This window comes from Trichosurus vulpecula, chromosome 9, assembly GCF_011100635.1.
Source record: "Trichosurus vulpecula isolate mTriVul1 chromosome 9, mTriVul1.pri, whole genome shotgun sequence".
Taxonomy (NCBI): Eukaryota; Metazoa; Chordata; class Mammalia; order Diprotodontia; family Phalangeridae; genus Trichosurus; species Trichosurus vulpecula.
In genome coordinates, this window is record NC_050581.1 from 124,803,658 (window position 1) to 124,829,342 (window position 25,685).

Consider the following 25,685-nt stretch of genomic DNA (forward strand, 5'->3'; position numbering starts at 1 on the left):
TGGCCTCTCTGAGACTCAATCTCCTCATTTGTAAAATGGGGATTGTGGCGCCTCCCTGAGAGAGTTGCTATGAGGATCACATGGCGATGGATGTAAAGCAGTGCACAAATCTTGGGGAGGCCATGTGGGGCAATGGAAAAAGCAATGCCGGTTCTAGGGTCAGAGGCCCCAGGTTTGGGTCCCTCCTCTGACCGGTCACTGCCGTGGCCTTGGAAAAGTCAGCTACCCTCCCTGGGCCTGTTTCCTCACCTGTGAAATGAGCAGGTGAACTTGATGGTCTTTGAGGTTCCTTCTGACTCTTAAGTCTGTGAAGCCTGATGCCCTGATACCGCCAATGGAGGATGAGGAAGGGGTGAAGTGCCCTCAGCAACTGGTTTATTCTGAGTCACAGAAAATACACAAGCTACTGGACTCACTGTAATTCTGTTGGCTTTTCCCCGGCCCTGGCCACCCTCTCCTTCTTTCTTTCTTACACTGCTTTATGTAGGCATGACCCTGCCTCCCTCCCTGACCACCTCCCCATTGCTAATTCACATCAGTGCCACTCCCCACCGGGGAGGGACCCTGACAAGATGCACAGAGGCTGACAGTCTGTGATGCTGGTCAGAAGGGAGAGCAGGGAGGGGAGGAGGAAGGCTCTTCTCATTTCACCGAGTTTTCCTACATCACTCAAACACAGACCAGGGAGCTGGAAGAGACCTGAAAGATAACGGGAGCCAAGCTTATTTTATGGTTGAAGAAAGGCCCCAAAGGGTGTTTATTGCCTTTTGTCATTCCATAAGCTACAGCCCAGAAAATGAAAAAGGAAACCAAGTAGAGCAAATATACTCACCATCTTCCATGATTCTCAGCCCAGGTGAGAATAATAGCTATAATTCATAAGCACTTTGAGGAAACTGAGGCTGAGAGAGATCTAGTGTCTTGCCCAGAGCCACACAACTACTAAGCGTCTGAGGTAGCATCTGAACTCGGGTCTCCCTCTATGCCACCTACCTGCCCCCTTCTCTGCGGACAATTCTTGTTGGCCTTAGTCTATCTATAACCACATCTCTGCCTTCACCATTGGAAATGTAGTTTCAGGGCTGGACTTGGAGCCCTGGGAAGGCCACAGAGGACACAGAGCTGTTCTTTGGGTGTTCTGTGCTGGTGGAGGATCTTGGTCCCTGGCCCCTGTCCACGGGTAGAGTAGTTCCTCCACCTGGGGCCTTGAAACAGGTGGCCCCAGCCAGCCATTCCTGCCCGGTGGGCTCCATTCAGAATTCTCCCTGGTCAGAGCTGACAGATGGTTCAGGAAGTCTGGTGGGCATCCTGGAGGCTTCTCCATTTTCCGGGTATGCCTTTGTTGGTGTCTGATGAAACTCCTCTTCAGCATAAAGCTGTGGCCACACTGAGCACAGTGGAAGGGCTTCTCCCCCGTGTGCAGCCGTTGGTGGTTCAGCAGGTACTCTTTCCTGCTATAGCACTTCTCACACTCAGGACACTGGAAGGGGCGCTCCCCAGTGTGCAGGGTACGGTGTCGTTTGAGCCAGGAGTAACACACAAAACTCTTGTCACACTCGGGGCACTGGTAGGGCTGGGGTGAGGGATGGCCCTGGGGGTGTCTGCCCAGGCCCCGCCTCCCTGAGTATCGCTTTCCCCTCTCAGCACAGGCATGCAGACGTGTACGGGACAGGAGAGATGCCCTCTGTCGGGAGTTCTTGGCCTGGGAGGTGCCAGGGAAAGACCTGTCTCCTAGGGGCTCCCATGGCAGAGCTGCTCCGGGGCCCGGCTGCCCACCGTTCCTCTGTGTCTCCGTGGGCTGGGAGAGCGGCTCCTGCCTGTGGCTCCTCTGATGCTTCATCAAGTTCTCTCTCAGCCGGAAGCTCTTACCGCATTCGGCACACGTGTGTGGTTGCTCTCTGGCTGGGGAGGTCCACCAGGTGGCCAGCTGAGGCAGCACAGGGCTTGGCTGTGGGGCCTGCCCTGGGCCTGGGCTCAGGAGGAAGGGCTGTTGTTGCTGGAAGCTGTTAGTGGTGTCAGGGCCTGGCTTGCAATCTGGGGCAGGGAGGAGTCCTTCTTTGGCTACTCTGGACAGTGGCTCCGGGAGCTCTAGACTCTCCAGGGCGTCCAGAGGATGAAGCTCCTTCACAGTACTCATGGCCCAATTGACTTCTGCAACAGGAGAAAGCACACAGATGTCAGTGACCTGGACTAGCAGAAGCACAGCCCTAACAAACAGTGGCCATTCTTACACAGGGTGTGACAGTTGTCTTTTTTTAAAGAAGTGTTTGTTGATGTGATATTTTTTACATCACCAGAAATTCTTCCAGTTTCCCATCCCTTCCCCCTCCCAAAAACCATCCCATAACATATTTAAGAAAAAAAAAAGAAAGCCTGAAAATATATGCCATGTGCCCTGCCTGCGGACCTCCCACCCGCCAGAGGAGGGGGTGAGGGCATTTTCTCTTTCTCTTCTTGGAGGCTTTCTAGTTTCCAGTCATCTATTCTGAGCTTCACAACAAGCCCTTGCAGTAGGTGGAGCAGGTGGGTTTGGGTTTTTAATACCTGTCTTAGCCTTATCATGATTTGGGACTGTGAGTGAATTAGCCAGTGTCCAAATTACCAATCATTAATACAATGGCACAATAAGTCTATCCAGGGAACTGAGGCACACAGAGGTTAATTTGCTAACTTATGTTACTCCCTTGCTCCAAGAACTTTGTTGCTTCTAGAATAAAAAACACTTCTCTGCAAAAGAATCTAAAGCTCTTCACAACCTATCTCCAGCCAGAGGAGGCAGTGTGGTATAGTGCTTAGAGCACTGGAGGAGGCAACTGAAGACCGGGGTTCAAATTCTGCCTCAGATACTAAATGGGCATCTTCCGGCAAGTCCCTTAATCTCTGAGACTCAGTTTCCTCATTTGTAAAACGGAGATAATAATAGTAACAACGCCTCCCTTCTAAGATTGTTGTGAGGATAAAATAACGTCCTGCTTGATGCACTTTGCAAACCTTAAAAAACCCCTCTGTAAATGTTCACTATTTCAAGACTTGTTAAAAGTAATTAATCAAATTAAAAGTAATCGCTGTCCACGTGCTCTACAATTCAGCTGAGGTGGCTACTTTCTGTTCCTCACACCAACTTTGGGTCTCACTGCTTCTGCCCCCAGGACTGGAATGTGCTCCCTCCTCTGCTCTGACCTCCTTCAAAGCCCAGCTCAGGTGCTGACCCCTCCAGAAGGGTTGTGGGTCCCTCCCAACTTGAATGACCTTGCGAGTGTACTGGGTGTTTCCCTGGATGGAATGTAAGCTCCCGGAAAGCAACTGGGCGGGTCTAGTCTTTATAACCCCTGGGCCAACCAGGGTTCCAGAACCTTTGTTGATTGATTCCTATCAGGTGACTGATCAGAAAATGTCAATCCACGGTTAATTTTATCAGCAAGCCAGGCATGAAGGTGTTGCCAGGCTCAGTATGCCACCCACCTCCCTCCCCCCCCCCCCCCCGTGCTTTTTTTAAATTGCAAAGTTCACCAAGCCACTTAAACACCAACCACTTCCAGGCAGGGGAGATTCCATGACTTCTTTGGGGGCCTATTCTGATGGCCTATAGATGCAAAGAGTCAGGAGTCAGGAGCCCAGGAGTTGCTGTACGGGGTTCCAGTTCATCAACAAACATAGATCAAGCAAGCACTGGCCTTCGAAAGGCTTATGTTCTAACGGGGTGGGGGAGGGGATTCGTATTCTAATGCCAAAAGAGGAGCCAGAGGAGGTGCCCGGATAGGGCTGACTTGTTCTCCCTGCTGCCAACCCTAAAGACAGGCCTCTTCCCTCTTCTCAGCCTCATTTATGGCACTTTTACTTGGATCTTTTATATTTTATGCCCAAAAGCCTCCTGTTTTCCTGCATTCTCTAAGTTTATTACCCTCTGTAGTTCTATACAACCTGAATTCTTCTTGTTGCGGTAGCTGCCAAAGGAATTTTCTTAAAGCCCAGGAATGTCTGTCTCAGCCCTTGCCTCCACTCCCTAGTGGCCTCCTGTGGTTCCTGATCACCTCCACAGTCATATATAAAACCCTGCTCAGCACTTAAAGCCCTTCACAACTTGGCATTTTCCCGCTTTTTCAGTCTTCCTGCACTTTATTCCCTTCACATCCCTATGATCCCATAATCCTGGCCTTCTGTTGCTCCTTGAACATGACCTTCCCTCCCTCTTTGGGCCTCTTCATGGGCACCTCCCCCATACCTGGGATACCTCCTTTCCTCTTCCTCATGGCTGCCTTCAAAACTCAGATCAAATCCCACCTTCTGCAGGCCTTTCTAGGTTCTCCTACTTCTTCTACTCTCAAAAGTCTCACCCCCCCCCCCATCACTTCCCATGGACACTGTGCTTTATCTTGCTTAATTGTTTGCCGGTTGTCTCCCCACTTAGAATGAAAGTGCCTCGAGACAGGGAGCAGGTCTAGCTTTTCTAGGCTTCCCGAGTGCTCGGCACAGGGCATGGCATGGAGTAAGCATTTAATAAAAGTTTGCTGTCAAACCTGTTCTCATCTCAGTGGATCTGTGGATTAACCCTTCCAACCAATTCATCCACATGTGGGGCAATCTGGTTCAATCCACAGCCAAAGGCTGCCGTTGCAGGTGCTCGGGCTCCCAACATTCTATAAACCCCTCCCCACAGCTTCAGGGACATCTCAGAATACTACTGAATACTGTCCTACTGACAGGGAGTCAGCAGCATCCTCATTATAGACACACAAAGAACAGCACATGTACACCCCGTAACCTCCACAGGTTACTTTTACCCTTAGGATATTATAATTATGAAAATTATTGCTGTTTCCAATACTTAAAAACTGGGAATAATGAGCGTGCCCCCTCCCCAAGCCTCTCTTGGAAGATGGAAGCCATACTGAGGGGACACTTGAGCAGCCATCAGGAAAAATACTGTTCCCAAATGCCTCTGTCCTTCCCCCTCATGCAGCCATTTGGAGAGAGAAAGAATAGCATCCACCCACATTCAGATAACGCTGCGAAGTGTACCAAGGACTTTCTTCACAACAGCCCAGTGAAGTAGGCAGCACAGGAGTTATTATACCCAGTTTATAGGAAAGCAAGAGTTGAACAGACTTGTGTTGCCACAAATGAAAACGCATCAGAGCTAAGATTACAAACTCTCAGAACTCCTGCATCCACGTCCACAACACCACACTTGCCACGTGAGGAATGATTAAAGAAGACATTTACTAATCACTTACTATGTGCCAAAGACTGTGTGAAGTGCTGGAGATACAGAAACATTGAGACAGTCACTGATCTAGCAGCTCAAACTGCTATGTCTATGTATAGCCCCTGTAGCCTGCTATGTCTGAATGTCTATGGCAGTTCTGCTGTAGGGCCGATAGAAGGGCCCCCTGAGGGGTCCTCAGGGAAGAGATGAAAAATCAGCTCTCAAAACCAAGTGAGTTCTGGCTCCCGAGTCTCGAGATGTCAGACCGCTGTTAACGGAAGCCACCCATGGGGTAGTCTTAATGTGCCCAGCTTTCCCCTTCAGACCTAGAGAGTCTCACTCTTTGTCACTCACCTTCGTTCGGGTCGGCAATAGGGACGCCTCCCTCTATGTCTTCCTGATCCCTGGGCCCTTGTTCTTCTTGCTTAACACATGGTTGCACATCGTTAGTAGAAATTGGAGGCCCTGTCCCTGGGAAGGGAGATGATATTCGATGTTTCTGGCAGCCAGTTACTCCATTACAGATCTCACAATGGAGAGCAGGAAGAAAAAAATCTCAAAGCTGAGTCAGCTGAGACGATATTAGGGATTATTAAAGCAGCACATCAGTGGTGTGAGCTCCTGAAGAAAATGGAAAAGTCAGCCCCCAAACCCAGAGTTTTCTGCATCATTAAGTGAAGCTTTGGCCTTCAAAGTTCAGAGCAGTAAGACTCACCAGGGTCAGGGTTTGTCGCTATGTCTGTCTCTCCCGAGTCCAACTGATTCTGGATACACGGTTCTTCTCCTTGTTCAATTCGGGTCAAAAATTCAGGTTTGGAAAGAGCATAGTCTGTTTGACGTAGGAAGAGAGAGAGGCTATGTTACTGTTCATGGCACAAGGCAGGAGCTCGGCTTTCCTGTTTTCATTTTTGACATCTCCTAAGAAATGTCCGAGGAGGGGGTAATCCTCACGGCCCCTGTAGCTTGGCACCTGTCTCCAGACAGCTGGACCAATGTGCTGGGAATGTGCTGCTAAACATCGCTGCCTTTCCTAACGATGGGATAATCCTACTGTCTCTGACTTGGAGCCCGTGGCATTTGGAGGGTAACCTATTTTTACTACTCACGATGTAAATTAGGAGCCTTTAACTTTAACTTCAGAAGATCTGTCATCTTGGCATGCGCACTGCCTTCCTAGTGCAGACTGCAGCTCCTCTACTTCTTAGCAGGAGGGTTCGTGTGTTGCTTTGGCCAAAAAATAATATTCGAGTGGTGGCCAGACTTCTGCAGCAGAGCTGGGCAGCATAGTAGATAGAGTGCAGGACTTAAAAATCAGGAAGACCTGAGTTCAAATTTGCCTCAGCCACTTACTAGTTGTGTGGGCAAGTCACTTAACTTTTATGTGCCTCAGGCAACTCACCTGTAAAAGGGGATAATAGCAGCACCTACTTCATAGGGTTTTTGCAAGGATCAAACGCGTTAATATATGCGAAATACTTTGCAAACCTTAAAGCACCATATAAACACTAGCTATTATCACTGTCATCATCATCATCATCATTCTGGTGATAGCCTGTATAAGCTGAATTAAACTCAGGCAGGTCATTCTTTGGGCAAGAGTTTGTGCCCAGGCTTAGAAATCCCAGTCCGGGAAGCCTTTCCAGGTCGGCGGGGACAGGCCTGCTAGAGCCAGTGTCCCTTCCCCTGGCCCTGCCTTGGAGGCTGCAGGGGGCTTCGAGAAGGAAGGTATTGGGGCAGAACTTAGAGAAGGAGAGGGGAAGGAGGAGCTCATCCAGATGACTTTCCAAGGAAGGGATCCACTTTGAGAGGCCTCTTCTGGCTGCAGGTATCACCATTCACTTTCCTGCTTCCACCTGGTTCTTCTTCCCCCTTCCCTTTCACCTGGGGAATCCCCAGTTTTAGTTCTTGGCCCTTTCCCCTCCTCTCACCCAGTCCCCCAAGAGGCTTGTCTGCCTACATATCTCTCGATGGGGGCCCTCCATTCATTTCCTCAATGCTGACCAAAGGACAGGGAAAGGACTCAGTGAGTTGTTGCATCGATAAAGGAGCTCCCCACACAGAGGCTGTAGAACTGGCTGGACTGCATGTAGCACTCGACTTGCAAACCACATTAAATGTAATTGGGAAATATTTAACAAAATAAGTAAAAACACAACACAACATAGACCCCAGGGTCAAATAACCAGTGTGTTTCAGAGGCAGAACTTAAAGCTAGGTAGGTCTTCCTGGCCACCACCCCACCACTGCCTCTTTATTTCTATTGTTGCATTTTGTAGGTTCCTTGTTGCCTTTAATGCTTAAATTCCTGTGACTCTTTAATCAATGACTTTATTTTCAATTAATCAATATTTAATGGACACTGAGGATATGTAAGGTCCTGAGTGAATTATTGTCAGACATGGAGGCCCTTGGTTTAGTTTTCTTCTTCTTCCTTCCTTCCACTGCAACACTGCTCCCCCCAAACCCAATGCAGCCAGCCTAGTGTTATTCAATGCTTCCAGGGGTGGGGAGCCTCAACATGATTATCCAATGAAGGGATCACTTCATTTACTTTTTCATAAACTTTCTTTTTAAAAAATTTTTCTAAATTTTAATTTTTCCCCCTTCAATTTTCTAGATCTCCCTGGAATACAAAATTTTCCATGGTCTCCCTACCCACCAGTTCTGTGGCCACTAAAAAAGCACCTGTGTCAGAACTAATAGGGAGAACAGTTTCTTTTGCTGTGACTCTTGTGATGTGACCAATGACTGCCTCTAATTAAACTGTCAGTGACAAAATATCACAATGTCACTGGTAAATCCACCTGAAACGGCTGTGAGATCTCAGATCAGGTTGAAAAAGTATAAAACTGGGTACCAACAGCAGGTAATCCTGTTAGGGAAGAAACTAGACCTCCTGTATCTGACTCCACAAAAGGTGTTGATAAAATAACTATAATTTAACTTCCCCAATGTTAATGATAACACAGAGAGTCTAGAACCTAATCTGGGAGACAGCTTATGAAATCAAGCTAATTTTAACGAACACAGACATACTCTGGTTTCCTCAGTGGGCCTCCTGCTGAGCTGACTATGTGCCTATGATGATGATGATGATGATGATGCCTACGTGGTTGGAAGAATTTTAAAGCACTTAATTTTAAAACAACCATAATCCTTACAGCTGTGTCCACACATGGTGCCTTCTGGAAATGGAAACATCTGTAGGTCATGAAGGATGAAAGACTCAGTTAATATTGTGTAAGGTACAGAACAATGCCATGCTGCTGGGTACAAGTTCTATGACCAGCATCACACATGTACACAAAGATGATTCTGGGTCTGAACATTTTAAGCTGGCATCCTAAGCCCCGGGCAGGGTCAGACTCCAAGCATTATTCACACTTTCGGTGGCTCGATTCTTCTTCTAAGTTTCTTTTATACAGTACCATGACATGAAGATTTCTATGTCTATACCCCAGAATCCTTGTGGGATTTTGGTTTGACTGTAGTGAGTTTGTTATTGAGCAGCTCCTACCTGCTACATTGCCCCTGCACAGATTGATAATTGGGAGAGAACAAGGGGAAGGGGGCACCTGGCTCTAAGGTTCTCCTCCTCTCCATACTCTGAATTAAATACCCCACAAGGAGCCAATGATCATGATCTGGACTCCACCATGGAACAGTCTAAGCTGCCAACATTCAAAGGGTCTGGGATCTCCATACTGCAGGGAGCTACTGGTGTTGGGACTGTCCCAGCCAATGCAGACTGTACCTCGTCTGTGACTTGAGAGAGAGAAATCCCAAGGAGTAGCCAGCCTGAGCTAGACAGAGTTTAAATGACTGGTCCAGGTCTTCCTGCCTCCAAGGCTGGCACTTAATATCTCACACTGTCCAGCCTCTACAGTCTTCTAACAAATGATTAAAAAGTAAACCCATACCCAAGGAGACAAGCATCTCATAGTTGCCTGTCATCACGTGCTTGTAAAGCTCTTTCTGCCACTTGTCCAGGTTCCCCCACTCCTTCTCTGAGAAATACACAGCCACGTCGTCAAATGTCACAGGTACCTGAAACCACAAACACCCCACACATTATCTCTGCAGAGATGAGCACCATTTCACCTCTGCCCTGTTCATGCTACCCCTACCCATTTTCACCTGAAACTCCTACCTTCCACATTTCTTGTCCACCAGTTCTATTCCTCTATTTAGAGGGCTCTTAACTTGGGGTTAATGGACCCCAAGGGGCTTCTGGATAGAGTTCAAGAGGTCCATGAATTTGCTGTATAAATTATTTTGATAACTATTTCAATATAATTGTTTTCTTTGTAATCCTGTGTATTTTATTTTGTGCACTTAAAAACATCATTTGGAGAAGGGGTCCATGATGCCAAAAAGATGAAAAACCCAACTCTACTTCAAACTCCCCTCCTCTGCAGTGCCTTCCTTGACTCCTCCCATGCTGATCCAATCACTTCAATCTCTTCAGATTCTCCTTACTGTTCAGTTAAGATTGCTGCTAGCCAAGTTAATTTTCTAGTGGCTCTGTGTAATTCTGTATTATGTGTCTGTCAAGAGCATACAGCCTTCCCCTTTAAAACATAAGTTCCTCAAGGACAGGAGTTGTGCTCTAAATCCTGGCTGTCCCTCCTACAGAACTGACACAGAGCAACAGCTGTTCAATGTGGTTTCCTCCTGGAATCTAGGCTATTCTAACCAGAGTTATTTTATTAAGGGAGTAAAATTGTTATATCTCTTGTCAAGGAACAATCCTTTTGCATCAAGTATTTCTTCTGAAAGTTTGATATCTATTCTCCAAATCACTAATAAGAGAAATGTGAATTAAAACAGCTCTGAAGTTTCACCTCACACCTATCAAATTAGCAAAGGGAATAATGAGACGGAAATCATCAGTGTTAGAGGGACTCTGGGAAGGCGGAACACCCATATGTCATCAGTGGAGTCCTGAATTGGCCCAGCCACTCTGGAAACAATTGTAATTATGCGAGAGAAGTTACTAAACTCTCCATTTCTTTGATCCTAGGATCACACAGATGAGTAGGAAAGGACCTCAGAGGCCACCTCTCCAACCCCCTCATTTTACAGATGAGGAAATGAAGACAGTAAGAAATGCCACATATATAGCAAAATATTCATAGCAGCGCTTGTTGTGTAGCAATATACTGAAGCAAAGTGTCAGGGTGGGTACCTGTTGATTGGGGAACAGCTGAATGGATATGAACATAATGGAATAAAACTGCTGAAAGGAATGAGGAAGGTGAGGAATTCAGAGAAACTGTGGAAGGCACATTCTAAGTAATAATAACAGCTTGCATTTTTTTCGTGCTTTGAGGTTTGTAAAGCTCCTTGCAAACATTTTATTTTATCTTCGCAACAGCCCTGGGAGGTAGGTGCCCATATTATTCCCAGTTTGCAGATGAGGAAACTGAGGCTGATTGAGCCGGGATCTGAATTCAGGTCTTCCTCACTTCAGGTCCAGTGCTCTATTCAAAGGTACCTAGCTGCCTCATACGATGCAGAGAGGAGAAAGGAGATTGCACGCACACGCGCACACACACACACACACACATTCACACAAAGACCACAATCACGTAAAGGTAAACAGTAACCCTGTGTCACCATCTGGATGGAGCGGAAGGCCGGGTCCCAGGGGCAGAGCACACTCCGGGCACGGGCCACCTGTGGGTTTTGTGGCTCTCTCCTCTGGGTTACCGGGGGGGTGCTGGGGTGGGGGAGGGTGCCAAGGCGCGGAGGCTGGTGGCACCGGGGCGCCCCGGGGGATGCATACCTTGGGCACCTCCCCTCGGCAGCCGGGCGGGAGCCGCAGGATCCAGAAGTTGCGGTTCCTCAGCAGGTTCTCCATGTTCTCCAGCCTCCTGTGCAGCAGCCCGTACTCCTGGAGCACGGTGTCCAGCGCGGCCCATTTGCCGTCCAGCTGGTTCCCAAACTCCACGGCCGTCTTCTCACAGTCCATTAACTTCTTCTCCACCGCGCCCGTCCGGCCCTCCAGGCTCATCAGCCGGCTGGCATGGGAACAGATGGTCCTCTCCACCGCCCGCATCGCCGCCATCACGGGCCACACGGAAAGCTCCGAGGCCGGGAAGGGGGCGTCTGGCTGGAGGCCCCGGAAAGGCGTGCCCACGTCCCATTCTGGAGCCTGTGGGGAGGAGAGGGGATGGGCCACAAGCACCACAGACACCCCCGGACGAATTACCCCATCGGCCTCCCTCGGGTCCCCGTCAGGTTGTGCTCGGCCCGGGAGGCCCAGGCTCCCGGCTAAGAGCCGAAGGGACGTGCGTGGGGCCCCCCGAGTGCACGCGCGAGAGCCGAGGCTGGGGGGCGGTCAGGGCATGCAGCGCCCCCCCCCCCGGGAGTGGGCTAACTCCGGGCCCTCCCCAGGGGGTTCTTACCTGAGCAGGGGCGGTCTCGGCCATGGTCAGCCCGCTTCCTTCCCTGCCACCCCGGGGAGATGCAGCCCCACCTGGGCTCGGCTCAGCGAGGGTGGGTCCCGCGCCAGGGGCAGGCGCCGGGGAGCCCAGGCTGCGCTCAGCGCTGCTGGAGGCCGAGCCGGCCCGTGCCCGCTCCGGGCTCCCTGTGCCCAGCTCCCCGTGCCCAGCTCCGAGCCGGTGCGTCCTCGGGGCAGCAGCAGGGCTGTTTCCTGTAGCTTCCCGGAAGACAGCGGCTCCTACAGATTGGAGGAGCAAAGGTGGCTGGGGCGCTTCAGGACCACCTCGGCCCGCCCCCAGCACCCTGGAGCCGCCCTTCCACCTCGGCAGATTGGCACCTCTGCTACCCAACCTGGCCCTTTCACCTTCTTTCTGACACTGTGGGCAGGCTGTAAACCAGGTTAGTGGAGCCTAGGTTCTTGGCCAAAGCAGTCGAATGCACTCTTCCTTCCCCGCCTTGGTCTTTCTCCTCCTTTCCTCTCCCTCTCCTCTTGATTCTCTACAATTCAGCTTCTGATACCATTTAACCAAAGCTCCCCTCTCCAAAGTTACTAATGATTCCTTAATTGCAAAACTAACAAACTTTTCTCACTCCACATCCTCCTTGACCTCTCTGCAGCTTTTGACACTGCTTATCCTCCTCTTCTTGATGGCTCTTCTCTTTTTCAGGACAGTCACACAATGTCGCTTCTCCTCCTACCTATCTGAACAGTGTCCTTTGCTGGATCTTCAGCCTTATCGCACCAGCTAACCTTCAGTGTTCCACAGGTCTCTGACCTGGGCCTTTTTCTCTTCTCCTTCTGTATTTTTTCTACTTGATCTCATTCAGCTTCAAAGGATTCAATTATCACCTCTAAGCTGATTCTCAGATCTACCTACCTAGCCCTAACCTCTTTGCTGACCTTCAGTCTCCCATCTTAAACTGCTTATTGTATATCTCAAACTTTTTGTCCCATAGATGTATAAAACTCTACATACCCCAAACTGAACGTATCTTTCCCTCCAAATCCTCCCCTCTTCCTAATTTCCCTACTACTACCAGGATACTGCCATCTTCCCCATCACCTAGGTTCACAATCTAGGTGTCATCCTCAACACCTCATTCTCTCTTACCTCCGTATCTCATTTGTTGCCAAGGCTTGTCGGTTTCCTAATGTCCTTCATGTACATACACCTCCTTCTCTCCTTTGATACTATCCTGGTACATCACCTCACACCTAGACTATTGCAATAGTCTGCTGGTGGGTCTACCACAAGTCTGTCCCCACTCCAGCTGCCAGTGATTTTCCTAGAGTGAAGGTCTGACCATGTCATCCCTCTACAAAATAAACTCCAGTGGCATCCTATCACCTTTAGGATCAAACATAAAATCCTGTTTGGTGTCCAAAGCCCTTCATATCCTGCATCCCTATCCCTTATCTTTCCAGTCTTTTTACACCTTACACAGCTCTCTGCACCCCACCCCCCATGTACTCTGCAGTCCAGTGACTGGCCTCTATTCTATTCCTTGAACAAGAAATAGAGATTTTTCGCTGGCAATCACTCATGCCTGGGATGCTCTCTTTTATCTCTGCCTCCTTGGCTTCCCTGGCTTCCTTCAAGTCCCAACTAAATCCTACCTTCTACAGGAAGCCTTTTTTAGTCTCTCAATCCTATGGACTTCCCTCTGTTGATAATGTCCCATTTATACCACATATAGCTTGTTTGCACAGGTGTTGGGTGTTGTTTCCCTTCAGTAAATTAAGAGGGCAGGGGCTGTTTTTTGGCTTTTTTTGTATCCCTAGCGCTTAGCACAGTGCCCGGCACATAGTTTAGTGCTTAATGTTTGTTTGTCCTTAGTTCTGGAAGAGGATCTTGATGTTAGGGAAGTAATGCCATGACTTGCAAGTGAATTGGATTTAAGTGAGGGAGGGCTGTGTGAAGTCACCAGCCTCACTCACTCCTCCAGAGCGATCTGGGTCCAGTGCCCAGAAATAGATCAGGACAGCTGGAGATGGCCCCCTAAGTGCTTATTGGCTGACTGTGGACAACTGGCTCCTGGAGACTGGGACAGGGTCCTGGTTATACATCTAGATCCACTCCTCTGTCTCCTTTACTAGCTCCAATTTCTCCTTCTACCAGTTAAGGAGAATTCCGGCCCTCTGCCCTTTTCTCACCAGTTTTCTAGTCTCTCCTGAAGAAATTCCATCCACTCTGAAATCTTCCACTATTGCTTCTCTACAGATGACTTGAGTCTACATATCCAGTCTTGCTGCCTATCTGAATTTCAGCTGTCCTAGCTCTAAATGCCTCATGGGTTATCCTTTCTTGGATGCCCTGTCAGCTCAAATTAATCGAACCATTTTTCCTCCAAATGAATTCTAGATTTCTCTATATTTTTAAATAGTGTAAGAGGCAGTAGTTGATAGTGTGTTGGGATGGGAGTTAGTCAGATCTAGAATCAAATCCTGATTCTAACACTAGCTGAGTAGCTATAGGCAGGTGACTTAACCCCTTGGAGCCTTGGTTCCATTTGTAAAATTCAGATGACACATGTAGTACCTACCTGTTGGGTTTATTGTGGAGATCAAATGAGATTATGTGTGTAAAGTGCTTCGTCATTCTCAAAATGTGAAGTAAATGCCAGTTATTATCATTCCCAATCAGGCTAGAAACCTTGGTTCCTTTTGAGGCTTGCCTTCATTCAGCATTGGGTATTAAGAACATCAGACGAAGGGTCAGAATACTTGAGTTTTAGTTCTGATGCCTCTACTAGTCATATGTCTGGAGAAGTCAGACTCTCAGTTTGTTTAACGGGGCTAAATAGCTGTCCTACCTATTTTTCAGGGTTGCCCTAAGAAACAAAAAATAATGTGAAAATAGCTTATGTAATACTAGACAAATGTAAGGCATCATTCATTTAATAAACATTTCGTTGATACCTAAAATATTACTTTGATCACATCTTTCATTTTCTTGCTCAAAAACATTCAATGGCTCTCAACAGCCAACAGGCCAAAGCTAACATTCGTTAGCAAGGTATTCAAATCTACAGTCTGACCTTGACTCCCATCTTTTTTTTCAGCCTTATTTTCTACTTTTACTCCTGACATGAATGTGTTGTGTTTGTTATATAGGTTCTTGATTTGTTTCCTTTCTACAGCTATAAAACAAGTTATCAACCATTTTGCTGACTGCACAAAAGATAATTCTAAATGTCCAGTCAGAGACTGTACCTTGCCGGATATTGGGCTGTACAGATTTATCTTGTATATGTTAAGGTAATTTAAGCCTTTGTTATTGCACCCCAGGCCAACTGCTGCCAGGCTGTCAGCCTTGTCCCTGCTCCCTCAGTTGTTTTCAGTGCTTTCTTGGGGCTACTCAGAACAGCAAGGTGTTCTTGGCTCAAGCTATATTCTTGGATCACAAAGGGAGCTATGGAAGCCTCAATACGCAAACATCACAAAGTGGGGCAGCAAATCTAAACTTTGCTCCTTTACTAGTACCCATAAGTGACAGATTTCACATCTGGGGGAATGATGTCCAACTTTTTAACAACCTAAGATCTATCTCTATTTTGGGGGAGGGGGACTCCATACAACCAATACAAGGTAGCACTTTCAATTTGGAAAGACCACATAGATCCCTGGGGAAGATAGGTTTCACTCAAGGATTAGGTTGCTCGACTCTCTAGAAACCCTCAATTTTTTTCTCATCTGGTGGAGGTGTGTAGGGCTCAACTCTAGGGTTGCAGTGTAAATCTGGTAGGTCCCTGGGGGAGGTAAGGACCACCAGACGGTAATTTAAAAAAATACATATATATATTTAACCCAATAATATTTAACCCAATAATACACATCTATCTGAACTAAGGTTTGAGTACTTTTGGCATTCTTTGTTGTATGAAATCCCGTAGTTTCTTCTTAGCTAGAGTGTGGAGGATAGACTCATGCCCCCTGGTGGGAGCTGACAGCAAGTTAAGGGCACTGCGACCCCCAACATGAATACAGCCTTGGGCAATTGGAACCTTATGTGGCTTATGGATGTTCTTAGGGAGTGATCTATGTGGACAGAACTTGGTGTTTTCTGGTCGTGCCTGACTGGCTACTGCGATGCTGAGTGACTTTATCCACTCTCTGATTTATCTCCCTCAGCCTGATTGCTTCAGGGTGAATAACCATGTTTGTTACGTGTACTTTTATGATGGGTAGTATCTCCAAGTAAAGGTCATCTGACCTTTACTGTATTCTGAGCAAGCTATGGAGGTAGGAAGCATATTTTTAAAAGCCTCTTTTTAAAGTTTTTCTAGAATTAAGAAATATCATTTCCCTAGCCAAAAGCCCTTTCCAGACTATTCCCTTTAGGAAAGTCAGAAAAACAAAGGCTAGGGCCTTCCTTTGAGATGGAGTAAGGGTAGTAATCAAGTTGATTTCGTTTAGATAAATGATTGCCTTCTCACTCACCAGGGGTGATTAGTGCACAGACTGACCCAATTTGAAATTAAAGGTTAAGATGCTGATGACAGGAACGCTTTCTTATCTATCAAATAGTCCAGGAAGGGACTCAGCTCTGGAATAATTTAAATAGCTTTAATGTTTGCAAACAGCATCTACAACTTCGGGAGGTAAATGCTATCGTTCCCATTTTACAGATGAGGAAACTAAGGCTAAATGACTTGCCCAATGTCATACAGCTACTGCGTCTGAGGCCTGATTTGAACTCAGGTCTTCCTGACTCTAAGTCTAAGAATGTTAACCCCAAACTGTATTTTAACATATTGTGATCTTTTCCTTATTCAAGAGTCCTATAAATGTTAACCTGAAATCAGGGCAGTCATATTGGAAGTCACGGGAGAATATGACAGTTTGAACATCTCTCTTTCCTCAATCGAGGAATTATTTGGATATACATTCAATAAAATTGTTTCTGGCAGACTTGAGCCCAAATCCCAAAGTACATTCATATAATTTTTTTGGACACTTTAGTGATGCTCTTTTATTCAGATTACTGATACCTAACAGGACTTCCATGGCCAACAAAATATAGGTGAGGGACCTTTTAAATCCTCTAGGAAGCTCTTCTTAAGAGAACAATTCCAGCCTGGAATTGTTCTCTTAAGAAGAGCTTCCTAGAGGGTTTAAACCATCTGGATCTGACCATTTGGGAGGGAAGCCAAGTCTGTCAGACAAAGGAAGGGGTCTGTGTTGGTGGTGACCTTCCCATGTACGATATGTTGCATGTGGAAAGACTTCCTTGAGCAGCTTTAAATCACCCCCTGCTCTGGGCCTAACCTGGTGAGCCTGGTGACAGGAAGTTTCATTACCCTCTTTGCCTGAGGCAGTGCCAGTTAGTCCACATAACCTTTTATTGTATTCCATCATTGCCACTAGGTGGCAGTGACTTTGGTAAGTGCTCCCAGCCTGTTTCCTCTTCTGTTAAATATGATTACTAACGGCGTCTCCTTCATAGGCTGTTGTGATGATCAAGTGCTTGGTAAACCTCAAGGCTAACTATTAAGACAAGGAGTAGAAGGGATGGGTCTTTTTTTCTTTTTGCTATCAGCAAGTTGATTATATCCAAATGACCAAATGCTGTAATAATGGACATATTGTTGTAAAGACTTTTTTTTTTTTTAACAAGGAATGGAATTTTTAAAGTATACTCCAAAGCAAGAAGGGAAACTGCTGAGAGCCACACTCTTCAATACTGGTTTCCATAGTCCACCATCAATAAACCTCTGCTTCTCTAGAGCTAGGACAAAGGACAGGGTGACTGAGCTGTGTAATATCAATTAAGTTGGGTGTCTTTGATTGAGTCTTATTAGGTGCTAAGCCCCAGGCCCAAACCCTTATCTATTAGGTGCTAAGCTCATATGGGCAGGAAGCCCTCAAGGTCCTAGGGGGAGGTGCTAACTCCAGAGCCAATAGTAAGAGCTTAAGTTCTGGTTGCTCAGGTGACCTTTGAGGATGGCTAAAGAGTGCATAAAAGGGGAAGACAGAGCTATTTGCTTAGGGCTCTCACTCTTGGTGGTACATTGATATGGAGACTCCAGGCAGCTGTAGTTAAGCCAGCTTGTAAACCCAGATGTTCAGACTTTGTTAAACTCTGGTAACTATGAATTAAGATTTGAATCAGCCAAGGTCTGTCTGTTGATGTTTGTAATTTGTTTGTATTTGCTCTGAAGCTCAGGGTGCTGGCTTTTTCCCCTGAACTAAGTGAATGATATTTGCATGTTGGATTAAAGTAAGATTGTTAACCCTTTAACATTGCTTTCCTTGGTAAAGCAGATGAAAAGAACCTGGGCTTGCAGCGTTCTGTGTGCTGGTTGTTGTTAGTTTTACACCCCCACAGCAGCTGCTAGCCAGATTGTTACAAAAAGCTGGTACCGATTCCTCTGGTTCAAGAGGAAAAGCTGGGCCACTACAGAGCAAGGAGCCTCTGTCTAGTGAGGGAGTATATGGATCTCCAAGATTAAACATGGTGCAATTAATTTCTGATGGATGTCTTTCTGGAAAGAGCTGGGAGAGGTTTAACAGGAAATTTAGGGTGCCACATCCCTCTGACTAGAGTGGGAGCCATAGATCCAGCATACACAGCCATCTCTGCACAGAGGAAGCACTCAGTAGATATGGGTCATACTAAATGAAAAAGGCCCACAGGCCCAGGAGAGGTTGGACCAGCTTCAGGTTGTCTTTTGAGCCCTGGCGTTTTCAAGAAATACTTGGGGTATTTCTTACAAAAGGCTACTGATGGGTCCATTATGAATTCACACTAACTGCAACTGGGACCCGACTATAGCGAAGCAACTTTTGCTAATTTCTTATTAATTGACAATTGTTCCTAAGGCTCTGATCCCCTTTCTCTGTCCCTCTACCTGACCAGGAGTGATCAGGGCTTTTCAGGCTTTATGAACCATTGCAGTCACCAGGGACTTGGGGTATTTGGGATTCCAGTGTTTCTGTCTGGTGAAGCTGCAGAGTGAACACTGGGTCAGTTGAGTCTTCATTATTCACTATGCAGACCAGCTTTGATTCCAGAGTGACTCCATTTATTACTGCTGTTGCTGACAAACTACATTAAAGAAAGAGACTGGCCAACTGTGCTCATGCCTGCAAAGACTCTCAAAGGATTAAGCAGTGAAATCAGGACTACATTCTGCTGGGTTAACAGAACAGGCAGAGAGCTGCTCATCCCATCCTTTTTAACTTGGGAATGGCAAGGGAAAATCTTCCATTACATATCTATGGACCTTTCCCTGTTCTTCAGTCAGGCTCTGACTGGTCCTCAGTATCTGAAGGTCAACACCTCAGGTCTTTAGATGATAATACAGGAAGAGTGAGGCAGGGAAGAGAACAGACTTAAGCATTTAGATAATGCTTAAGATATGCTAGGTACTTCGCTAAACACTTCAGAAATATTATCTGATCCTCACAACAACCCTGTGAGGCGGGTGTTGCTCTCATCCTCATTTTATAGTTGAGGAAAATGAAGCAAAAAGAGGTTAAGTGCCTTGTCCAGGGTCATATGACTAGTGTCTAAGGCCAGATTTGAACTTAGGTCTTCCTGACTCAAGGCCCAGGGCTCCGTCCACTACTCCACCTAGCTGCCTTTGATGGGCCGAAACTTTTAGCACTGGAGTATGACTGACTCTTTTCCTAACTCCTTCCCTCCAGCTTGTCTCTGTGCTATGAGGGCAGCTCAGCTGGCCATTGAAGGAATCAAGAGATCCGAGTTCTAGTTCTGCCTCTGCCACTCACTTGGGTAAGATACCATCTTGGCTGTAAGATGAGTGGCACTCTGAATGATGATTTCTAAGGTCCTTGCATGCCAGAATCTATGAACTCCAGTCTTCCTCTATTAGCCTAAAAAGCTGGCCTGGCTTTGCTTTACCAGGGTCATGCAGGTCATCAAGGGGCTTCTCCCTGGTATGCACTCTGATGTGGGTACTGAGCCTGGACTGGTGAATGAAGCCCTTGCCACACTCACTGCAGGAGAACGGTCTCTCCTTATGGTGTAAGCGCTGGTGGTAATTCAGGCCACTCTTCAAGCGGAAGCTCTTGCTGCACTCAGGGCACTGAAAGGGTTTCTCACCACTGTGGACTCGGAAGTGCTCGGTCAGCTTATACTGGTGAGTGAAGCCTTTGCCACATTGCCCACAAGAGAATGGCCGATCCCTGCTGTGCACACGCTGATGGACCTTGAGGGTGCCCTTCAGGCGGAAGCTCTTGTCACACTGGGGACACTGGAAAGGCTTCTCACCTGTGTGCATTCTGAGGTGCTCTGTGAGGTGGAATTGCCTCGTGAAGCCTTTGCCACAGTCACTGCAAGAGAAAGGCCATTCCCCACTGTGTGTGCGCTGATGGGCCTTTAGAACGGCCTTCAGATGGAAGCTGGTGTCACACTCGGGGCACTGGAAGGGCCTGTCCCCTGTGTGCAGGTGCTGATGCCTGAGCAGATGTCCCTTCAGGCGGAAGCTGGTATCACATTCAGGGCACTGGAAGGGCCTGTCCCCACTGTGCCCTCTCCTGTGTTCAACGAGCTTAGATTTCTGAGTGAAGCCCTTGCCACACTCCTGGCAGAAGAAGGGCCTCTCCCCACTAGGTAGGTGCTGGTGGACCTTTAGGAGGCCTTTCCTGGGGAAGTTCCTGCTGCCCTTTGTGCAGAAGTGCTTTTTGCTATTGTGCAATTGGGTCTGTTCCATGAGCTGGGTGAGGTCCTGGACAAATGCTCCCTCTCTTCTGTACAGGCCCTCATCCGCCTTCATGTAACTCTTTAAGCAGAAGTCTTTTTCGCTGATCTCATTCTGTGGCAAGTGCCTTTGCCAGCCCTGGATGCTCTGGTGCCATTGGAGAGCAGATCGCTGCCTGAATGTCTTCTTGCCCTTTGGGCACTGGCATGGCGGGCCTCTGGAGTGGTTTCTTTGGTGTTTCACCAGGTGGCCCTCTAGGCAGAAGCCTTTACTGCTGTCAGGACACGGGCAGATGCTCTGCCTTGTGGGAATTTTCTGGAAGGAAGGGGATCCCTCAGTTTTGTGATTCAAGTCTTTCTTTTTCCAGCGGGATTCCTTGATGCTGTGGACTTTTGAAGCTAAAGACTGGGAATCTTCGTTATATGGGCTCCTTAAAGAGCCTTGCTGACCATGTATAGAGGAAGCTTCTCTTCTTTCTCCTGATAATTGTAATTCAGATGAGTCCTGGTTTTGAAGACCACAAAAATACTGCTTTTCCTTTTGTGAACTCACAGATCCCTGGTCCTCTGGAATTAAAAACAAAAGTCTAGTCATTATACATTCTAGGTGCTTTATTGCAGAAACTTTAGATCTGGACAGTCTTCCCTGAGCCCCACTTTTTAGGGCAGCTGTCACTCTGTCCCCAAATGGCTTTCTTCATTTTTTCAAAAGATCTCTGATTCCACTGATGTGGGTTCTCTCACTTTCTCTCCTAACACAAAGCAACCCCTTCACTCCCTTCTGCCACTCCCTGGACAGATACCTTCCAACATGATCATGTGGCAGCCAGCCTTCTGGAGAGATGTCTTTTAAAGTTAGCTAGGTGGTTCTCAAATCGATTGTATATTACTAGGTCAGTATATCACTCAAAGCCATGTTGGTAGGATCTTCTAGACAGGGGTGGGGAACCTGTGCCCTCTAGGTCCTCAACTGCAGCCCTTTGACTAAACCCAAACTTCAAAGAACAAATCCCCTTAATAAAAGGATTTGTTCTGTAAAACTTGGACTCAGTTGAAAGGCCCCACCCAAGGACCTAGAAGGCCACATGTAGCCTTGGGGCCACAAGTTCCCCATCCTTGTTAGAATATGTGCTCAGCTGACCTAGACTTTCAGGTTGGGTCAGTATACTGCAAGGTCAGCCATATGCTACAATGCGGTATCTCTCCAAGGGGGACTTTAGTCTTCACTAAAATAACCAAAAATAACTACACTGCTGAGGCTCAGTCGAAATGTGACAGACACCCCTAGGGAAATCATAGAGACCAATAAGGTCACAACAGCATACATGTGGCTGTTAACAAGGTCCCTGTTACATTTTCTCCAGGCTAACTAATCTAAGTCCTTGGGAGGTGAGGCGAGGGAGTTTGAGGACCATGTTCATCTACCATTTCCAAACAGCCCCCAAATGGGTTACTGATAGAAGCAAGATTTTGAGGGGTATGGGTCTTCAAGAAGGGGAAATATTAGCCTAAGAAATGACTGCAAGGAATCCCCAAGGAACAACATAGCTGGACTTTCTAACGTACTCTTATAGAGTAAATAGATGGGCAAATGAACATAGAAAATGCTGCTCCCAAATTAAAAACCAGGAGAGGGAAAATATAAGGAAATAGGGAACGAACAGCCACATCTTCCCTACCTCCTCAGATTCTGAGCTCTCTTAATTTAATCATACCCTAGGGTGAAGGCCCATTCAAGTTTGCTGTTTCTTCAATTTCTGATCAGAACATAGGGTTCTTTGTCTTGCTTAATCTTGCAGAGAATATGAACTGCTAGGCTTCCATCTCCTCATCTGTAAGATGACCATCTTGATGAGAAAAAATAATTCCAATAATAATCGCTAGCTTAACATAGGCAAGTGTTCTGGAAACTACAGAATGTTATATTTAGAACTGTCATGATGAGGTAAAAGATGAGGTTCCAATCTTGGAAGAGAGATCATCTATGGGTTCAATTGGGAAAGACAGTCTCCCATATGACAGGGAAGTCTTTTGGGGTCTGGGGCCCTCTACAGTTGGTCTCTATAGGCACTCTTGAAGCCTATTTAGTGTCTGTTTAGGGGAAGATTTAAGTCTCAAAACTAGGAGAATATCGACATGCTATCTTTAGTTTTACTGCCCTCATCCTTTCTTACTCACCCCCAAACAGATGCCTCTCTGTGCTCCTCAAGTGAAGACGCTCATCAGCTCTGGTGCTGACTGCCAGCTCTTTTCTCTCCAAATTTCCGAGATCTCTGATGAATGGTTCTTGCCCCCGTTCAATCCAGGTGATCAAGTCTGGCTTGGGAATGGCACAGCCTGCACAGAGCCCACAAAGAAGGAATCATGTTTACTTAAATTGAATGTCCTTGAATTGAAAAGCATGTTGATAGTGATTCAATTACACCTGATTTCCTAGGAGAACAAGAGAAACGGGAGGCAATATGGGGAAGATTTTTAAAATGAGATCCCTGGGGTATCCCACCCTAACACTGTTCTCTTCACCCTATGTGAATGCCCTGCTTCACTTCTTCTCGTGCTCTTTTACTTCATGAAATGTGCTACGCAGTACATTTTTTTGGGGGGGGGGTCCCAGGCTTATGACTTCATAGGTATGTGGGAATTACTAGTGTGGAAATCCCCTTTACTGATGCAAATCAACACCCACTCTGTGACAGTCTTAAAGAGTTTCCTACAGCACAGGAGTAAAGCCACTTGCCCATGGTCACACAGCTAATATATGGAAGATTCAGGATGATGTGAAACCAAGTTTTTTTTTTTTGACTCTTAAGACAGTCTTTCATTCCATAGAGCTTGCTGCCCTCTATATGGTATACAGTGGCTTAACGAGTAAATTAAAATTGCTGAGCTGATCCTCCTGGTTAGGTTGGGTGCTGTGTGTATTTGTATGTATGTGTTATGTATATGTGGGACGTGTGTGTATGTGTGGTGTAAGAAAACACCTCCTAGGTATAGTGTAGACAGATCAGTCTTCAAGGTAATTGAGCACAGAGTTCAGGCATTCATAATAACTCTAAAGTTCAACAAAAAGAATTGAACACAATTATGTGCTATAGAGAGGTTGGAACACATAGGCCCCCAAGAAGAGTGGGTATTTAATGCTACTAGGCATGCAACACAGAGTTCTTGAATTTGACTGAAGAAATATGAGAGTCCCAAAAGGGAAGTAAAAAGATAAGAGAAAATAGAACCTGTGACCCCAGTTCTGAGGATGATAAATTTACAGACAGCATTTCAAAACATGGACAAGAAAAGGCTTAAACACCCAGGCTGCTATACAATATTTCATTAGTAATATATCTAAAGATATAGATAGATATGTATATGTATGTATAGGTGCAAAAAGGGATACACACATTATATTTTACATATATGTGTGTGAGCAAGTAGATATACACATATTAATATTACATATATTGTATATAATGTATGCATGCATATACTAACGGATATACATTATAGAAGTTACATTCGAAACATATAATTGCATGCATGTGTACATGAATGTAAAGATAAGTGAATATTGAATATAATAAACAATGTTATATATGATAAATATAAGTATTTGTACAAATATAATTCTATATCATATATAATTCTACATCACATAATTATTATTATGATATAATCTATATATATAAGTGGATAGACATTATGTATAATATATAACTAATGCCTCTAACCACTTGTATATTATACATAATATACACATAATGTATTTATGCATGTATGAGTGGATGTATACTTCACACATACACAGAGTTCCTTGAGAGCAGGAATAGTTTTATTTTATTTTTGTATCCCATCACCTAGTACAGTGCCTTGGCACATAGAGCTGAACAAATGCTTGGTGAATGATGGGACACTTAGGAATTGGACGTGCCTTCACATTAGACCAGATGATGACTTTGGGAGCATTTAGTGAATGCACAGCTGCCTTGTGTTGGTACAGATGATTGGTACCATATTAGGAATTCTCACATACCAATTTCAGTCTCTCAAGCAATGAAAGCCCAAGCCAAACTACAAATATTAAAAACCATCTTTCAAGTTCTCTTACTGAAGAAGCCAGGACAGAGAGAAGCAACTGATGACTATACAAAAGCTCTTCCCTGCATCTGCTTCCATGAAAATCACCCTTAAAGTTCCTCACTACAGCCTCTTACCCAGGAAGACCAAAGTCTCATAATTGGACTTCATTATGTTCTTATAAAGGTCCTTCTGCCAATCTTCCAGCTTCCTCCACTCTTGCTCTGAGAAATACATGGCCACATCATCAAAGGTCACAGGTGTCTGGAACCGCAAACATGAAACACACGTCACTTTTACTTGTCACTGATTCAGATAAACTCCTTCAATCCCATTCATTTCACATCGCGTGCCACAAATTCATTCGCACACGGTCTAGTCTCAGCATTTTCAAGGTGACCGTATTTCTCCAAGAGAAAGCCACGGCAGCATCTTCCAAGAGATCAGGGCTTCTTTTCCTCGTCACATTCTCAAAAAAGCTCATGGAAAACCCGGTCATCAGGCCCCAGGTTGCCCGGAATCTCTTGCTACCACACTCGAATCCGTCCGGACGCCGAACCTCGGCCCTAAGGAAGGCCGGCGTGGCCGAACTGGAAAGTCGCCGGCGGCTCTAAGCCCCGACCAGCCGAGCAGTTTCTGGGGGTCTCTTAACCTCGGTCGTCCCGTCTGCAAACGGGGAAAAGAAGCCCTCCCATTTCTGCCTCGGGGGCTGTGGGCCGGAGGGCTCCGGCCACACTCTCGCTTACACCGGGGGCTTCCCGGCCCCCGCGCCGGAACCCCGAGGCCACGGCCCGCTGCTCCCACGGCCCACCGGGGGTCAGCACGGTGTCCTCGCCGGGTCTGGGGGCCGCAGCAGCAATCCGGCCGGCCCAACACGACGCCCCTCCTCGGCCGGGAGCGCTTCAGCCTTGGCATCTCCCCGCCCGAGGGGCCGAAGCGGAGCCGGCGCGGCGGAAGCAGGCACTAGGGCTCGGCGACCCCGGCCTCGGGGCCCGTCCATGATGCGCCGCAGAGCAGCACAAGACCCCGGGGAACCAATTGGGCAAACTTGAAATCGCATTGTACGGGGCTTCTCACTGACGCCGCTCTCCCCTAGCCCCTCGCCCCCGAACACCTGCCCGTCTCCTTGTGGCGTGGGCCCTGGCTGGGGGCCGTTCTTACCCGAGCAGGCGCCCCCGGGGCCATGGCCTCCTAGGCTCCTCCGGCCGGGAGCACGGAGCACAGAAACAGTTAACGCGGTTCGGGCTCTCGGAGATCTGGACCAGTACCTCCATCCGGGGAACGCGCCGGCCGGCCTC

At 47.0% G+C, this 25,685-nt stretch overlaps 2 protein-coding genes across 2 annotated transcripts; both read right to left on the reverse strand.

The window, feature by feature from the left end:
• Window positions 1-725: 725 nt before the first annotated feature.
• LOC118832034 (zinc finger protein 398-like) lies at window positions 726-11,839 on the reverse strand. Its single transcript, XM_036739518.1, has 6 exons — window positions 11,617-11,839; window positions 10,995-11,363; window positions 9,127-9,253; window positions 5,922-6,035; window positions 5,561-5,677; window positions 726-2,151 (listed from the first exon to the last, which is right to left on the reverse strand). Exons 1-6 carry the CDS (start codon window positions 11,638-11,640, stop codon window positions 1,037-1,039), a joined length of 1,866 nt encoding a protein of 621 aa, XP_036595413.1. The 5' UTR covers window positions 11,641-11,839; the 3' UTR covers window positions 726-1,036.
• Window positions 11,840-18,657: 6,818 nt separating this feature from the next.
• On the reverse strand, window positions 18,658-25,685 carry LOC118832032 (zinc finger protein 786-like). The gene is made up of 4 exons (XM_036739517.1): window positions 25,549-25,685; window positions 24,525-24,651; window positions 22,498-22,656; window positions 18,658-20,886 (listed from the first exon to the last, which is right to left on the reverse strand). The coding sequence occupies exons 1-4, from the start codon at window positions 25,570-25,572 to the stop codon at window positions 19,466-19,468; spliced, it is 1,731 nt and encodes a 576-aa protein (XP_036595412.1). The 5' UTR covers window positions 25,573-25,685; the 3' UTR covers window positions 18,658-19,465.

What these genes read in the sequence shown, in the direction of transcription:
- LOC118832034 (XM_036739518.1), bottom strand. Translation starts at nt 11,640, where the DNA reads ATGGCCGAGACCGCCCCTGCTCAG. An exon ending in CCGAGACCGCCCCTGCTCAG is followed by an intron (nt 11,364 to 11,616) that starts GTAAGAACCCCC and finishes TCCTCCCCACAG; the next exon opens with GCTCCAGAATGGGACGTGGG. An exon ending in AGCGACAAACCCTGACCCTG is followed by an intron (nt 5,678 to 5,921) that starts GTGAGTCTTACT and finishes CTCCCTTCCCAG; the next exon opens with GGACAGGGCCTCCAATTTCT.
- LOC118832032 (XM_036739517.1), bottom strand. Translation starts at nt 25,572, where the DNA reads ATGGCCCCGGGGGCGCCTGCTCGG. An exon ending in CCCCGGGGGCGCCTGCTCGG is followed by an intron (nt 24,652 to 25,548) that starts GTAAGAACGGCC and finishes TTGCGGTTCCAG; the next exon opens with ACACCTGTGACCTTTGATGA. An exon ending in AGAGAGGCATCTGTTTGGGG is followed by an intron (nt 20,887 to 22,497) that starts GTGAGTAAGAAA and finishes TTTTAATTCCAG; the next exon opens with AGGACCAGGGATCTGTGAGT.